Source organism: Pelophylax lessonae, assembly GCF_965119305.1.
Source record: "Pelophylax lessonae genome assembly, chromosome: 12".
NCBI classification, from domain to species: domain Eukaryota; kingdom Metazoa; phylum Chordata; class Amphibia; order Anura; family Ranidae; genus Pelophylax; species Pelophylax lessonae.
The window spans coordinates 83582932-83601439 of record NC_138779.1 but is presented as its reverse complement, the minus strand read 5'-3'; the positions used below and the strand labels follow the sequence as shown (position 1 = coordinate 83601439).

The window sequence follows — 18508 nt, the reverse complement described above, 5'->3', positions numbered from 1 at the left end:
GCCCTGGTTCCGGGGGAATTCATGGCCTCCATCGATCTGAAGGATGCGTACCTACACATTCCCATTTTCGAGGGTCACCAGAGGTACCTTCGATTCGCCACTGCGGAGGATCACTACCAATTTGTGGCGTTGCCTTTTGGCCTCGCTTCGGCTCCGCGGGTTTTCACCAAGGTGCTTGCGCCACTGCTGGCCTTGTTGAGGGCCCAGGGCATCTCTGTCCTGGGGTATCTGGACGACATTCTGGTTCGGTCTGCGACCAGCCAGGGTCTGGAGAAGGATCTGTCCGTCACGGTGCAGACTCTGCAGGAGTTTGGTTGGACGATAAATTATCCAAAATCGACACTGTGCCCGGCGGTTCGTCTTCCCTATTTGGGAATGATCCTGGACTCGGTCCAAGCGAAGGTCTTCCTACCGGACGACAAAATCAAGGTTCTTCAGGGAGAAGTCCAGTCCCTCAGAGACGTTCCGTGCTCATCCCTGCGGAAGTGCAGGCGGTGTCTGGGTCTGATGGTCTCAGCTTTCGAGGCAATTCCCTTTGCCCAGTTTCACACGAGGGGTCTCCAAGCGGAGATTCTGTCCAAGTGGGACGGGCGTCCGCAGTCTCTGGATGTCGAGGTTTCGTTGAGCCGTTGCACCAGAAGGGATCTTCTGTGGTGGCTCCAGTCCCCTGCGGTGTCGGGGGGAAAGTTTTTTCGTCCTCTTTCATGGACGGTGATCACCACGGACGCCAGCCTGTCGGGCTGGGGTGGTGTTCTGGGCGTTCTGTCCGCCCAGGGGACTTGGTCGGAGGAGGAATCCTCCCTTCCGATCAACATTCTGGAGTTGCGTGCGATAAATCTCTGCCTTCACCGTTGGACGGACAGGCTGCGCGGCTGTCCGGTTCGGGTGCAGACGGACAATGCCACGGCGGTGGCTTACGTCAATCACCAAGGGGGCACCAGGAGTGCCCGAGCGGCTCGGGAAGTGGCCGGCATTCTTTCTTGGGCCGAGACTCATGTCCCGCCGATATCGGCGGTACACATTCCGGGGGTGGAGAACTGGCAGGCGGATTATCTGAGTCGCCAGACCCTGGATCAGGGGGAATGGTCTCTCCACCCGGCTGTCTTCCAGATGTTGTGCGCGAAGTGGGGTCTTCCGGAAGTGGACCTGTTCGCGTCTCGTCTGAACAACAAGGTAAAAAGGTTCGTGGCAAGGACGCGCGATCCTCGGGCAGACACGTCCGACGCGTTGGTGGCCCCGTGGCACCAGTATCGGCTGCTGTATGCGTTTCCGCCGATCCAATTGCTGCCCAGGTTCCTTCGCAGGTTGAACTCGGAACCACACACAGTGATTCTTGTGGCACCGGACTGGCCTCGCCGGTCCTGGTACGCGGATCTCGTGAACCTGGCGGTCGACGCTCCTTGGCTTCTGCCTCTTCGAGAAGATCTCTTGTCTCAAGGGCCGATATTCCATCCTGCTTTACAGTCGCTGGCTTTGACGGCCTGGCTGTTGAAACCGAGGTCCTGAAGGATAGGGGTCTCTCTCCGGAGGTCATTCACACTTTGAATAACGCGAGGAAGTCTTCCTCGGGGAAGGTCTATCACCGTACTTGGAAGGCCTATTTTGCCTGGTGTGAGTCCAGGGGGTTTTCACCTCGCACTTACTTGGTGTCTAGGGTGTTGTCCTTCCTTCAGACGGGTGTCGACCAGCGTTTGGCGCTGGCTACGGTCAAGGGTCAGGTGTCTGCGCTGGCAGTTCTTTTTCAACGTCCTGTGGCGTCTAACTCTTTGGTTAGTACCTTTGTTCAAGGGGTGCGACATCTGGTCCCTCCTAGGAGGGAACCTTTACCTCCTTGGGACTTGAATCTTGTTCTGTCCGTGCTACAACATGCTCCCTTTGAACAGATCAGGAAGATCTCGTTGTCCATGTTGTCCAAAAAAGTCGCTTTTTTGGTGGCGATCACTTCGGCTCGCAGGGTTTCGGAGCTGGCAGCTTTGTCATGCAAGTCTCCGTATCTGGTCCTTCATCTAGATAAGGTGGTCTTACGACCTAACCCTTCTTTTCTTCCGAAGAGGGTTTCGGATTTTCACCTCAATGAGGATATTGTCCTGCCTTCGCTCTGCGCGAAGCCCAAGCATCCGAAGGAGGTGGAGCTGCATTCCTTGGATGTTGTTCGGGCGATCAGGGTTTACCTGAAATCGACTGAATCTTTCCGCAAGTCGGATTCCTTGTTTGTCCTTCCTGAGGGACCTCGAAAGGGCTTGGCTGCATCGGCCTCTACCATTGCCAAATGGATCAGACAGACTGTGGAACAGGCCTATGCTTTGAAGGGGAAAGTTCCCCCTGTGCCTGTGAAGACGCACTCTACAAGATCTCTGAGTACATCTTGGGCCTGTTGTCATGGGGCTTCTGTGGCCCAGGTGTGTAAGGCGGCGACTTGGTCGTCCGTTCACACCTTCACAAAATTCTACAGAGTGGATGTTCAGGCATCGGCAGATGCTTCCTTTGGCCGCAAGGTTCTTAGTGCGGCAGTTCCTTAGAGCCTCTTGTATGGGCTCCTTGGCTGTTTGGGATACATGTTGTTATCCCTGGGTTATTTGTTTTCCTGGGATTTTTGCTTCTGTTGAGCAAGTTTCCTTCCTTTGGTAAGGTTCCTTTCTCTGCTGTGGAGACGGCGTTGCCTTGGGCGCGGCTGCGTTTCCCACCCCTCATGTTTGCACTGCTTTGGGACGTCCCCATTGTGACGAATATGAAGAGGGCGGCGACTGTCGGAGGACGTAAGAGAAAACGGAATTTTTGTAAAATCTTACCTGTAAAATTCCTTTCTCTGAGTCCTCCGACAGTTGCCGCCCCCGCCCCTCTTTTGGGGTTGAATGTACTCTCTACTGATATTCCACTGAAACTGGAGTATGGATACAGGAAGTAGGAGGGTATTGACTGAGGGGACCACCCCCTGGGGGTGGGATGTGTTAAAACTTTTATATTAACATATTCTGTTGCCTAGCTACTCCTTCGGAGCAAAGTCTAATACCCCATTGTGACGAATATGAAGAGGGCGGCGACTGTCGGAGGACTCAGAGAAAGGAATTTTACAGGTAAGATTTTACAAAAATTCAGTTTTACTACCTAGAGACTCAAAGACCTGGAAAATGCTTGCAGGTCTATAGTCCCAGCATTATATGCTGCATACTAGTTCTGGGTCAGCAAATCACTAAGTCATAAACCAAAAATGGGGATGTAATCCTGAATCATGCACTTTCTAGCAGAAGCAGCTCTCTGCCTGTGTTCTCGGCAGTACACAAATAAATGTTTAGAATCTCCAGTCCGTTTTTTTCACTACATTGTCTGCATGTATTAATTCATTTAATAAGACCCTTCTTTTTTCCGGGGTGTTTAGCCCTTTTGCGTTTATTGTTAATATACGTAGTACTTCCATTTTTCCTCCCCCAAGCCCGTCTGACGAAAGAAGAGAGAAGAAAAAAAAAAAGAACAGGAAAAGAAGCCCCCTCACCCCACTACAGACAGACACCTACTCTAGGGGTTCTAGCCCTTCTAATCCCTCCTATCAAGAGGTATAGTTCCTCTTGTTTTAACCAAAGTTATAAAGCTCTCTCCCGCTATTATCCCTTCGTTACCTAGAGCTTATTTCCTACTTAGGGTTGAAGCTGTGTACACACATGGCACCCTGCCCTCCCCCCTCCCACCTGGTACATCTTTACCAATACGTATTTTCTTCCTCCCTTTCTTTTTTTTTTTTTTTCTTTTCTTCTTGCTCAAACAATATATTTCATCTCTATCCACTTTTCCCCTATTATCTTTATCCTCTATTAAAAGAAAATCCAGTCCCAATGAGTTACTAATGATAGTAACAAGAGGCAAAAAGTGGTCGCTTACAAAATTGGAAGAACGAGGGCAAAAAAAAAAAAAAAAAAAATTATTTTTAGTGTATATGTGTATTGTTAATGTTATATCTGTTTTTATCTTATTGTAAATAACCATGTGTTTGATCTTGTATCCCTCTGGCTCCAACATGTGAGGTGATAAATCTGTGTGGTATATAAAGTGTCAATAGAAAAAGTGTCAAAGTGTCAAAAAAAAAAAAAAAAAAAAAGGGGGGAGGGGGTGATATGTCCCCCCATCAACCAAGTTGTACAAAAACACAGCAAAACCCTATCTCATCCCCAACCACGTGAAAAGATGGAAAAGTGTTGTTGAGAAAAAAAAAAATTATTTTGGTGTATATGTGTGTTATTAGTGTTATATCTGTTTTTATCTTATTGCAAATAACAATGTGTTTGATCTTGTATCCCTCTAACTCCAATATGTGAAGTGATAAATCCGTGTGGTATATAAAGTGACAATAAAAAAGTGTCAAAAAAATAAAAAAAAAAAAATAAAGGGGGAGTGTGGGAGGTCCACTTTTTACCTCTTAAATCACCCCAGTAGATTACATATTATATTGTTACCTAATAAGCATATAACACATTAATACATTTCATTAAGCCCCTTTAAGGGTTACAAAATCACATATGTTTTCTTCGTTCTACATAGGGCATAATAACGAGACCCCCAAAATAAAAAAAAAAAGGAAAAAAAAAGGGGGTGATATGTCCCCCCATCAACCAAGTTATACAAAAACACAGCAAAACCCTATCTCATCCCCAACCACGTGAAAAAATGAAAAAATGTTGCTGAACAAAACCAAAAAAAAAAAAAAAAAATTGGGTGAAAACAGGAAAAAGGTTTTTGTTTCTTCGTCAGCATTTCTAATATGTAGTTACGCTTTCCTCGAACTTCCAAAAAAAAAAAGAACTCCTCTCCACATCTTCCACTTCGCCTCTAGATCTTCTTCTCTAATCTCTCATTACTGGATTCTGAGTTTTTATTAAATTGGGGCTGTTTTTCTTAAAAAAAAAAAAGGATTCCTCTCTTCTTTCTTCTTCTTTTTTCCCCTTTTCTTCCCCCTTCCTCTCCCCTTCTGTCCTTCTTCAATCTCCTTTACTTGACTTTTCTCCCCTTCCATGACTAGCTGAGTTAGAGTTGGAAGCACCCTGGGATAAGTCCATTAGCCAATTTGGTACTTGTATTGGATTTATCTCCATAAATTTAAAAAGTTCCTCAAGATCCTTTGGGGTCCTCAAAACAAAAGATCTGGGTCCCTTCCGTATTATTACTGAAAAGGGGTATCCCCATCTATAGGTATAACCTGCTATCTTCACTTTATCCAGTAGGGGTCTTAGTAAAGCTCTACGTTGTAGAGTTGGTCTTGAGACATCTGGCAGTATCTTGATCTTAGCGTTCGCGTGATCAATTGTACCAAGTTCCCATGTTTTCCGCAAAATAGCCTCTTTTTGTTGGTACCTTAACAGCCGACATAAGACATCTCTAGACCTACTCCCATCTAATCGTCTGGGCCCATTGACCCTATGTACCCGTTCAATCTCGATATCTCTGGCGTCTACGTCTGGCAGAAGGTTTTTTATTATTGCAGACACTTTTTCTCTTAAATTTTCCCCTTCTCCTTCTTTACCCTCTGGTAATCCTCTTATCCTTATGTTATTTCTACGGCTTCTATCTTCTGCTTCTTCTATTTGTAACTGTAGACGGTTAATACGCTCTAGATTTGACTCACTCCGATCCTCCAATTTTGTTACCCTACTTGTTACCTCCAATACCTTTTTTTCCCCATCTTGTATTTTACTGGAAGCCTCCTTAATTTCCTCCTTTACCTCACGTATGTCTTTTTGATACTTCTCCTCCAGCCTTAGAATCAAAGATTCAATTTCCATTTTAGTTGGGAGTGCCCTTATCAGATCTCTAAGGTCTTTAGTATCCATATTGGTGGTCTTGTCTGGCTCCGTATTATTTTCACCTCCTTTGCTCCCTAATCCCCCTTCTCCTTTTCCTTCTCCTTCTAGATGTGGGTTTATTAAATTTTTGGACGTCGCTGCCATTGGGGGGATAGTTTGAGTACAGCCTTTTCCTATGTCAATTGGGTAGTCTATATTTTTGTCGGGGCCGCTCACTTGTGTAGGGGGGAAATAGGATTGTATTGCTCCCACTTGTTTAGTGTCAGTCAATCCTTTTGTGTTTGAGCGTGTTGGGTTTTTTGGTTATATTTTGCATCCCGCTCACATAGCCCTATTTTAAGCTCTGTTGGGAAAGTATAATTTTATCTTGCTTATCACTTCCGCTTAGGAGCTCCTCTGTATGGGGGTCAGGTCCAGGGTCACCCTATTTCGCGTATATGCCCCACTTCTCCTATGGGTACCTCTCCCCTCTCCTCTCTTGACTCCTCTCCTTTAAATTCTCACAGTCAAGTTAACTCTGTGTATGTCTTGTTATTACAGTCTCTCACTATCCTTCAGAGTTTAGTATCAAATATCATAGACTCACGTTTTCAGTCCCTTCCGAGTCTTCAGGACTGCTTAATAGCGGGGCCTTCAAAGGCTAAAAAATATAACTTCCAGGCAGGATAGCGCCGTGCAGAGCCCGTAGTCTCTCCCTCCTATTCTCACGCCTGTGATCGGCAGCGCCGGCTCCGTCTCACTCCCCTGTTCCTGTTGCCGATGTATGTGAGTGTCCTCCAAGACTCCTATACTCTGTCGGCTTATTCCTGGGCAGCAAGATGTTCAAGGTCTTTCTATTTCAATGTATAATCCCCAACTGGGGTATCGCTGTGCGCCAACAGCGCCCGGAGCCGTGGTCACTTTCTGATCCCTGAGGCGTGTGTGATCTCCGTCCTCCGTGAGCCTGTGTCGGCGTCCCTGCGCAGTCTCCCGCTCGGAGCGTTCCAATGTGGTAGCGTGCTAGGCAGAGCGTGTCAGCGGGTCAGCGTGTCAGCTGGGAGGGGCGGGGTGAGATCGAGTTTCCGCCGAGCCCTCACATGTCCACACAGACCTCTCCCCGGCTTCTGTCATTCTTGACCATTTGGTTATACTGCCCCTACAGGAGTAAAAGTCTAAGCAGAAAAAACTTCTGGCTATACCCATGGGCAGTCCCAGGGGGTATACTCCCTCTACCTACTATAGTCACTCAGTTTTTTCTGCCTAGTGAGAAGTAAGGACCTAGTTCCTTGCTGAGATCTTTGGTCCTGGCAAAATTTTTTAGATAGAAAATTTTTTCCTCCTGGATTTTTCCTATGAGATCTACTTTCAACTGTCAGACTGGGCGACGGGCTTGATAATCTAGATCCAGTGGTCACCCCAGTCTGGCCAGCAAGCACGTGCAGGCCCAAGCTCCGCGCTAGGTCGGCCGCGACATAGCCCCACTGGACGGGGGCTGGCCCTGTGAGTTAAACGTCTCACGGTCACATACGACCTGGTCTCGGCCTGAGTTGCAGCATTCCTCCTGGCAGACAGCCCCCCCAATTTAGATGGAGAGGAGGATCTGTCTGGAGTGGTGACCACCTGGTTCCTGGTATGGTGAGTAGCTGTCCCCCCTTTGCTTCTGGAGAGTTTTGGGGTGGACATGGGCCCCTCCTTGGGACGGTCAGACCCCCGGGTTCTCCTCCTTCCTGTATGCACCCCTTCTGTTTTTCACGTGTCCCTCAGCCTGCCCCATCTTCCTTCTTGGCTCAAAGGAAGTTTTTTCGTTTTCAGGGTTGACTGACAAGGGCTCGAAGCTTTTACGGGACTCCTCTGGCAGATCCAAACCTGGTCTAGCAAGCAGAGAGCGGGTTGCACAGTTCCATACGAGGTCCCTGCAAAGGGAGATTCTGACCAAGTGAGACAAGACTCCGCAGTCTCTGGACAATCCAATCTGGCTGAGTCAGGGAACAAAGGAGTCCTTGATGTGGCTTCGCTCTCAGCCACTTTGGCTGGGAAAATCCTTCCTCCCCTTGTATTGGACAGTGGTCACCAGGGATGCCAGCCTGTCCAGGGATGCACCGAAATGAAATTCTTGGCCGAAGCCGAAGCCGAATAATAATAAAATGTTTGGCCGAAGGCCGAATACCGAACGCGGTGTTTTGCATTTTTTCCATTTATTTTGCCAATTTTTTGTCCTCTCTCTTGTCCTCTCACTCTCTCTCTCTTGTCCTCTCATGTCTCTCTCTCTCTCTCTTGTCCTCTCATGTCTCTCTCTCTCTCTCTTGTCCTCTCATGTCTCTCTCTCTCCCTAAATGTTACTGTAGGGAATGGGATTCAGTGCACACTGCAGCCTTGTACCATAGGGTTAATGTTAGTGACACTGTAGGGATTGGGAAGGATGCTGGGAATGGAAATTAAGAAGCATGCAGGCAGCCTTGTAAATTTTAATTGCAGATACAGGGCACTGGGCAGGTCAGGGTTAATGTGGTAACATCAATTACTCAGTGACAGTCAGTCAGTGTCAGTGTGGACTCGATCAGATTATACAGTGACAGACAGTCTCTCATAGTGGTGGTAGTAGGAGGCTGGAGGTGGACTAGTAGTAGCCTGGAAAGGAGCACAGCCGCATACATACATTACTCACTCGTGCACTGCAGCCCGCCCCACACATTCAGTGAGTCTTACTCTCCTCCCTAGTTTTTTCAATGGCACATTCAGGAAGCCAATCACGCCGTGAGTAGCGGCACAGCGGAACCAATCAGGTGTGCAGGCACGCGTGATTGGTTCGCTGTGCAGCTAATCACGGCGTGATTGGCTTCCTGAATGTGCCATTGAAAAAACTAGGGAGGAGAGTAAGACTCACTGAATGCTCACCGCTGAAGTGTCCCGGCTTCCCCTGCCTAACACGGAAGTCTGTGAGTCCTCCTGTCCTCCTCCGAGTCCCTTCCCCCTGTAAATATCGCCTACAGCCACAGAACGATAGTCAATATCATATCGACTATCGTTCAGCCCTATTATTCGGCACAAAATTATTCGGCCTTTTGACTTATTCGGCCGAACACCGAAAGTGCTATTTTTTCTATTTTCGGCCGAATAATGTTCGGCCGCCGATTATTCGGTGCATCCCTAAAAATATGGGTTTATGGGATTTGTAAATCAGGTTTGTATGAATGTACAGTAGGGACTTTCGATTGTAATCTCCTTAAGGGCAGATACAAATGTGCCTGTACAAGATGTAAAGTGCTGTGTAATTTGTTGATGCTATATAAATACCTGTAAAAAAAAATGAAGCGTTTATGTATTGGCTTTATGTATTATCTAAACACAATATATGCTTTAGCTAATGTTTTACCAAAAAATGCAGCTGCTGTAGAATATCTTAGAAGATATAAATCATTATATGTGATTTTACTTTATATGTACTAATTACAAACCATGCTCATAATGGTTATCATTACAGCAACAAAACTTTTCTTTTCCTTGTTGACTGTAATATTTGTAATTTAGAAGCCTAATGATTTTTTTATGCCTTATAGCATTTAGGCTTTAAAGATTAATAAAAGGCACAAAGACATGTATCAAACTATAGGTCCAGCCAGATCTTTTTAGAGAGAAGGAAAAGAAGAGGTAATTAATCAGATTTTACTTGACAGCAGTACAGACAGAAATAAACATCTTATTGTAGAGGAATCCTGGAACTCCTATCAGATTTTCTATTTTCTATTTGGTCTGTGACCATGTTGCAGATTTTGCCTTACTTCCTGTTTGGTCAAACCATTATCACCAAGACAGTAGGTGAAGACAAAGCTCTCCAAAAAGCCCCGCACAGTAGTAAAAACTTGAAAGTACGACTTGTGATTTTCTTCCTAGTCACTCGCCTCATTAAATCTGTAAATACAAGTGCACACCTGAGGTTAAGCTAAAGTTAAGATCAGTGTTCTCAGCCAAGCGGGCCTCGGCAGTGTATTTTTTTAATGACCCTCCTTAACTAGGCCCTAGTTCTTTGGTCTTTGTTTTCTTTGTCAGGTGTTTGAAATGCTGTTTTTTCCCTTTTTTTGTGTTTAGGTTATTTTTGGTTATAGAGTATGTCAATGGAGGTGACCTCATGTTTCATATGCAACGACAAAGAAAACTTCCTGAAGAACACGCCAGGTAAGGCTCACTCCTGTTGGCATGTTAGTATGGTGTAGTGACAGCTCAGGTTGTGTGTATATTCACGTCACAATAGTAATTTTGGTTAGAATGAGCACCAGCTATTTATTGGATAACAAAACAGGATTGGTTCATGAGGTGAGAGGGGGACTTGTATATTTTTGTATTGTCTGTAATAAAAGGGCTACTGAACATATGTTTATATAATATTTATAGACTGTGTTACAACAGATTGCATAACAACCTTTAAATATATATAATACACAAAATACAAAGGAGTTAGAGCACAGAAAGCATAGTCATTTGCTCCTATAATAGAATAATAAAGCAACTTCTGACATCCCTGCCTTTTTAATCACTTCATGCATCCCTTGTTCTATAACCACTTAAGGACCAAGCCTATTTCTAAAACATGTTGTTTACATATTAAAATCAGTATTTTCTGCTAGAAAATTACTTAGAACCTCAAAACATTATATATATATATATATATATATATATATATATATATATATATATATATATTTAGCAAAGACTCCGGAGAATAAAATAGCGGTCCTTGCAAATTTTTTTTGTCACACTGTATTTGCGCAGTGGTATTTCAAACGCAATTTTTTCGGGGAAAAACTAAACAGTTAGTCCAATTTTTTGTATTATGAAAGATGATGTCACGCTGAGTAAAAAGATACCGAACATGTTATGGTTTAAAATTGCGCACACTCATGGAATGGCGACAACTACGCTATTTAAAAATCTCCATAGGCGATGCTTTAAAAAATTTTAACGGTTACTTACCAATTGCAGAGGAGGTATTTTTCTAGAATTATTGCTCTCGCTCTGGTGATCGCAGCGATACCTCACATGTGTGATTTGAACACCATTTTAATTTACGGGCGCAACTTACATATGCAATTTCTTTTGTGCGTTAACTCATGGGGATAGGGGCGCTTTAAAATGATTACTTATTTATTTTATTACATTTTTTATTTTTAACACTTTAAAAAAAAAAAAAATCTGATCACTTTTATTGCTGTCACAAGCCATAAAACATCCCTTGTGACAGTAATAGGCAGTGACAGTTACTCTTTATGGAGAGATTGGGGGTCTAAAAGACTCCAACCCCTCCACTGCACTTCAAAGTATTCAAGATGTCGAAAGCCGCATTTTTGAATACTGACTTTTTTTTTTTTTTTTTGTTAAATGGGCGCCATAGGCAGCTGAGTCCCTTCCGGGATACATGTTCGGAGACCTGATTGAAGCTGAATCCATCATCGTTCAGAACTTGCTTGGAACTCCTGGTGGGAAAGGAGACCCAGGCAGAGCACGGGGGTGTCCCCTCCTGCTTGCTTTGGTAACGCTGCATCGGCTGTTATCTTCTGAAAGCTGACCGTCGGCTCTAAAAACAGTACTGGGTTGATGCCTACAGCTGCAGGCATCGTCCCGGTACAACCACTTCTGCAAGCCGACGTACAGGTACGTCGGTTTGCGGGAAGTGGTTAAATCACTGACCTGCACTATGCAGTTGAAATAGAGATACAGCAAGAAAATAGGTATTGAACACGACACCATTTTTCCCAGGTAAATATATTTGTAAAGGTGCTATTGACAAGAAATTTTCACCACATGTCGATAACAACGATAACAACCCATGCAATCCATACATGCAAAGAAACCAAAACAAATATGTCCAGAAATTAAGTTCTGTATAATAAAATGAAATGACACAGGGAAAAAGTATTGAACACATGAAGAAAGAAAGGTGCAAAAAGGCATAGAAAGCAAAGACCCCAGCTAAAATCTATCGGTGATTAGAAAGCAATCCTGCCCCTTGGCAAATTAATATTAGTCTCAATCGATGGCCTATTAAAAGGTGTCTCATTACCAATGGGTCACACAAGAAACAGCTCTTTTAAGACCTTTGCAAGCTTATTGTTGCAAAACAACTGATGGCATTGGTTACAGAAGAATTTCTAAACTTCTAAATGTTCCAGTGAGCACTCTTGGGGCCCTAATCCGGAAGTGGAAAGAACATCATTTCACCATAAACCGGCCACAACCAGGTGCTCCTCGCAAGATTTCTAACTGAGTGAAAAGAATTATCAGAAGAGTTGTCCAAGTGCCAAGGACCACTTGTGGAGAGCTTCAGAAAGACCTGGAATTAGTAGGTGCAATTGTTTCAAAGAAAATCATAAGTAATGCACTCAACCACCATGGCCTGTATGTGCGCTCACCATGCAAGACTCCATTGCTGAAGCATGTTGAAGCTCGTTATGGATGCATCTCACAGCAGGGGTCCGGTGTATCCCTGTTCTCAGTTTCAAGGAGGAATCAGGCCCAAATGTTTGCCTGAATTTGGACCTTTAACAGAGCCAAAGACGCACAGGACCCCCATGCAATCCGCTCCGCAGCTGCTAAGGAGAAGTGTGAACTGGCCCTATTGATATCTGGGCACACTCTTCTGTCATGAAAATTGGATGGGGGGAGACCCGCATCCAATTCACACTAGTGTGAACCCAGTCTTAACGTAAATATAACCAAAATATAGTCTGGTCAGATGAGACCACAATTTAACTCTTTTGATGGCATAGTGCACACCATGTTTGGACGTCAAATGGCACTGCATATCACCCCAAACACACCATACCAACAGTGAAATTTGGAGGTGGGAACATCATGGTGTGGGGCTGTTTTTTAGCATACGGTACTGGCAAATTTCATGTCATTGAAGGAAGGATGAATGTAAAAATGTACCAAGACATTCTTAAAAAAATTTGTCATCTACCAGGATGATGAAGATGAATCGAGGGTGGACATTTCAGCAACAATATCATTCCAAACACAAAGCCAAGGAAACTCAATTGGTTGAAAAAAAAAGAAAATAAAGCTGATAGAATGGCCCAGCTGACCGGGGAAGGAGCTTTGGCATAATGATGCGCACGCCCGCCCTGGAGTGAGCCACTTGCCGAGTCCCCGTCGCTGCCTGTCACCATCTGCCGCCTTCCGCCACTACATTTTATGGCTCATGTACCCAGAGTGCTGACAGATCCAGATCCCTGAGGCTCCCCCCTGCCGCAACTACGGATGAAGAGTCCTGGCTTGTTTTCCCCTCTGATCTCTTCTGGGGCTTTCAGATTCCTCCCTCGCCCCTACTGCTGGAGGATTCAGTCAGAGAGATCTGGCTACTTACTGGTGAAGAATGGAGGGGGTAAGCCTGCTCTGATATATGTAAACTGCATAGAAAGGATCTTTTCTTTGAGGAGGAGGCCAGGGTGAAGACCCATGGACTAGTGGAGAGGATGGACTGTTCCAGAAAAGAGATGGTCTCGCATAGATATAATAATTGCTGAGACCACCTGCTGTGGTAAACCTTTGACTGTCTGCTGTATACTCTGATTGATTGCTGCATATTTGGTCTCGCTGTTATATACTCTGATGGGCTGTTGCGTATCTTGACTGGTGGCTGTATACTTTGATTAACTGCTATATATGCTGAGTGGAAAAGCTTTACTTTTTGTATTAAAGGAACTGAGTTAATATTGGACTTGTGGGGGTGCCCTTTCAAATATACAACTGATTCCATCTGTGATTAAAGATGAGAGGTACATCTAAAACCAGTAAAGCAAACCAACCCGCCCCTAGCCCAGGTGATATTCAGCAGTATATGTCAGCAGGGATCAGTATGGTGGAAGAAGGACCTAAACAAACAAATTGGTGTACTGGCGCAAGGAAAAGAAAGGGAAACCAACAGTTACTACCATATACAATAAAAATATCTAATGCACATATACACGTGAAAGGTCCGTATAGAGTCCATATGTATTTAAAGTCCTTGGGCACAGAAGGCTGCTCTGCCACAAGTGAGAAGAGAACTTGCAGGGTAGTGTAGAAAGAAGACAGGCGCCACTCTTAAGTGCAGTAAGGCAAGTTTAATGAGGTAAATCAATACACACCAAATACTCACAATTGAGCAGGTGAAAAAAGGCAGTGTATAATATATTAGCTAGTCCGTCCATGAGGTGGGTTCGTCCGGATGCCACAATCAGTCAGTATTTATCCGCTGTAGCCGATGGATGTCAGCACTTACTGGATACTGGGGACACAGAGGTGGACTTCCGGCGACACTCCCCCGGTCGTGACGCAAGGACGTGATGACATAGGCAGGCGACGCGTTGTCTGAGCATGCGCTCCTTCCTCAGGCCTCTATGGCACCATCTTTATCAAGGGAAATATATACAGGGGATGCCCTCAGGCATCCACTGGGTCCTAGAGACCAGTAATGGCTCCACTGGTATGCAAATGAAGCGGCCTATTTACTAAACATGTATGGGAACATATTGTGGGCATATTCCATTATAATAAAAGCTATATAAAAGCAATATATCTGGGAGAACAACCCTTTTATCTCCCATCTCATTTTCTGATAATCTGATAACAGATCTGATAACAATTGTGCAAGGTCTCTTTAATCCAATGTTGGGAAAGTAACCCCCAGAAATTTTAAAAATTGATAGAGAACACAGGGTGGGAGGATATTGAAGCCAGAGTGGGGGTATCCCAAGAGGTGTAATTGTGAGGTTTCAATATGCAGAAGAAAAGATGGGAGTGATGAAAAAGGCCCAGAAAATCTCTGGAATTGTTCTTGAAGGAGTGAATTTACAGCTATATACAGATTTGTTGGCTGAGACTCTGGCAAGAAGGAGACTTCTTAAACCCCTGACAGACCTGTTGGGGGCTTCTAATATTTCCTATCGGTGGGGTTTCCCGGCCTTCCTTAAATTAATAAATGAGGCCCGCGCAGCGTTTTTGAGATTCCCGGAAGAGCTGGTAGAATACTGCAACAAATTAAACTTACCACTCCCAGCTTTGCCAGGGTGGGAGGGGATTCTGGACACTCCAATGTCATTGAGGGAGTAAAGGTGGTCTTGGGTGGAGGGGGCAGAGAGTCGTGGGCGGGGGGGCATGAGGTGGTCTCTTCCCCTTCTTTCCTCCTCCTCCCCTCCCTTGCCTCTTCTGCCATCTCCTTCCCTCATTGGGGTGGTGGTGGGGGGGAGAGAGTTGAAGCGCTGTTACTCCAGTGGGTAGGTTAGGGCAGGGTTAGAGTGTTTTTTTTTTTTTCCCCCTCCTCCATTCTATACAGAACCTCTCTCTGAAAAGGGATATGCTAGTTGCTCCTGTGGCTGTCCATGGTTTTGGATAATTTAGTATTATATAATGTTAGGGGCCTGAATACACCTGGTAAAAGGCAGAAGGGTAACTGGAGAACTGCTCCACTATGGGGTAGGAGTAGCCTGTTTACAAGAAACACATATCACACATGCCTCGGGGATTAAATTATCATCCCGCCACTTCCCTATGTGGTTTTATGGTGACACGACCTCAAGCCACTCGCGAGGAGTTGCAATTCGATTTGATAGAAGTACAATATTTATGCTAAAAGAGCAGTTGGCAGATCCTGAGAGAAGGTTTCTGTTTATTAAGAGAAACTATTCGATACGGAGTGTACACTTGCAAATACAGTGTCTCACAAAAGTGAGTGCATCCCTCACATTTTTGTAAATATTTTATTATATCTTTCATGTGACAATACTGAAGAAATAATGTAACACACAGCCATTACTGTCTAAACTGCTGGCAACAAAAGTGAGTACACCCTTAAGTGAACATGTCAAAATTGGGCCCAATTAGCCATTTTCCCTCCCCAGGGTCTTGTGACTCTTTCATGTTACAATGTCCCAGGTGTGAATGGGGGGCAGGTGTGTTAAATTTGGTGTTATCGCTCTCACTCTCTCTCATACTGGTCACTGGAAGTTAAACATGGTACTTCATGGCAAAGAACTGAGGATTAAAAAAAAAAAACAATTGTTGCTCTACATAAAGATGGCCTAGGCTATAAGATGATTGCCAAGGCCCTGAAACAGCGGTTTAACAGGACAGGTTCCATTAAGAAAAAGCCTTGCCATGGTCAACCAAAGAAGTTGAGTGCACGTGCTCAGCATCATATCCAGAGGTTGTCTTTGAGGAATAGACATATGAGTGCTGCCAGCATTGCTGCAGAGGTCAAAGGGGTGGGAGGTCAGCCTGTCAGTGCTCAGACCATATGTCGCACACTGCATCAAATTAGTCTGCATTGCTGTCGTCCCAGAAGGAAGTCTCTTTTAAAGATGATGCACAAGAAAGCCCACAAACAGTTTGCTAAAGACAAGCAGACTAAGGACATGGATTACTGGAACCATGTCCTGTGATCTAAGACCAAGATAAACTTCTTTGGTTCAGATGGTGTCAAGCGTGTGTGGCGGCAACCAGGTGACGAGTACAAAGACAAGTGTGTCTTGCCTACAGTCAAGCATGGTGATGGGAGTGTCATAGTCTGGGGCTGCATGAGTGCTTCCGGCATTGGGAAGCTACATTTCATTGAGGGAATCATGAATGCCAACATGTACTGTGACATACTGAAGCAGAGCATGATCCCTTCAGAGACTGGGCCACAGGGCAGTATTCCAACATAACGACCCCAAACACCCCTCCAAAACGACCACTGCCTTGCTAAAGAAGCTGAGGGTGAAGGTGATGGGCTGGCCAAGCATGTCTCCAGACCTAAACCCTATTGAGCATCTGTGGGGCATCCTCAAACGGAAGGTGGAGGAACGCAAGGTCTCTAACATACACAAGCTCTGTGATGTCATCATGAAGGAGTGGAAGAGGACTCCAGTGGCAACCTGTGAAGCTCTGGTGAACTCCATGCCCAAGAGGGTTAAGGCAGTGCTGGAACATAATGGTGGCCACACAAAATATTGACACTTTGGGCCCAATTTAGACATTTTCATTTAAGGGTGTACTCACTTTGCCAGTGTTTTAGACATTCATGGCTGTGTGTTGAGTTATTTTGAGGGGACAGCAAATTTATACTGTTATACAAACTGTACACTCACTACTTTACATTGTAGCAAAGTGTCATTTCTTCAGTGTTATCACATGAAAAGATATAATAAAATAATTACAAAAATGTGAGGGGTGTACTCACTTTTGTGAGATACTGTATCTATGCGCCCAATAGAGAGCCGAATAAGTTTGAGGAAAATTTTGAAAAAATTGTTGGTTTTTAGAGAATGGAGGCTTATTGTAGCGGGAGACTTCAATATGGGTTTAGACCCACGTATGGAACTCTTTTGTTTAACACTACAATTGCAGAATGAAATGAAAAGCTTACTAGGAGAATGTCAGTTGATCGATGCTTGGAGGATTAGATACACAAAACTAAGAGACTAAACTATTCCTCAGTACATGAGTCTTATTCAAGGATTGACTATATTTTAATAGAACATCAATTATTAACCTCCCTCAAGGATGTGACTATTTTGCCTATTACACACTCTGACCATGCCACAGTGATGACCCAGTTAGATTTATTATCAATAGTACCTAGAGATAGGGCCTGGAAATTAAATGAGTCTCTCACCCAAGACCCCAAAATAACAGAGAAGGTGGAAAAGGAATTGGAGAGTTTTTTCACGATTAATGATACATCGGAGATCTCACAGGCTACTCTATGGGAAGCACAACAGGCTTATATAATGGGGATATTGCTAGGCATTGGGACACAAACAAAGAGGGAAAAGAACGAGAGGAAGAGTCAGCTATTAAGGGAAATAAATATTTTGGAACAGGTCAGATCCAATGGCATCCCAGAGCAGCGAGAAATAATTGAAAAGAGAGGAGAACTAACGGCGCTTATGGAGTATGAGACAAAAAATGCTTTTTATGTAGTGATGAAGGAAAAATATCAATGGGGAAATAAGCCGGGGAAATAAGCCCGGCAAATGGCTAGCAAAAGCAGTAAGGGAGAAAAAAAATGCATTCTATATGCCTAAAATTAAAGATAAGAAGGGGCAAATATTACACTCATCCTCAGATATTTCTCAGGCATTCCACTCATAGTTCGCTGTCGGTGAGGGAATACCTGCGGGAACTTGACCTCCTAAGGCTGCCTAAGGAGGAGCTTGAGGATTTAAAGGCCCTGATTACACATGAAGAGGTGGGATGGACAATAAGGAATATCACCCTGGGGAAGAGCTTGGGCCATGATGGATATTCTATCATGTACTATAAAAGGTTCCAAAAATGTGGTCCCTAAATTATGTATGTATTTCAATATAGTTGGGAAAGGAGAGAATTTGAGAGAAGAATCTCTTCTCGCTCATATATAACTCATCCTGAAGGAAGGGAAAGATCTATCGGCACCGACAAGCTATAGACTAATCTCCCTTTTTAACATTGATATAAAAATATTTGCAAAAATTATAGCAGAAAGGTTAAAACCCCTATTGCCAAGATTGATAAGTAATGACACTCCGGCCGTTTTACTTTTGGTAGATGCCGAAAAGGCTTTTGATGGGGTCGATTGGAGCTCCATGTTCGGGACTCTGAGGTACCTAGGTATTGGAGATAGGATGATGTGTTGGATTTCTGCTTTTTATCATTATCCAAGGGCGAGAATAAGAGTAAATAATGGCAGTTTGTCCTTCCCTTTTGAGCTATAAAATGGAATTAGGCATGGGTGCCCCCTTTCC

General features: G+C 44.5%; 1 protein-coding gene across 3 annotated transcripts in view; it reads left to right on the top strand.

Annotated features, from left to right (window-relative positions):
- PRKCZ (protein kinase C zeta) overlaps positions 1–18508 on the top strand; it is a 572887-nt gene that overhangs the window by 434741 nt on the left and 119638 nt on the right. For all 3 annotated transcript variants that reach the window (XM_082273173.1, XM_082273174.1, XM_082273175.1), the window contains one exon: positions 9855–9941. In XM_082273173.1, the coding sequence (XP_082129299.1) occupies positions 9855–9941 (87 nt within the window). The remainder of the gene's footprint in view (positions 1–9854; positions 9942–18508) is intronic.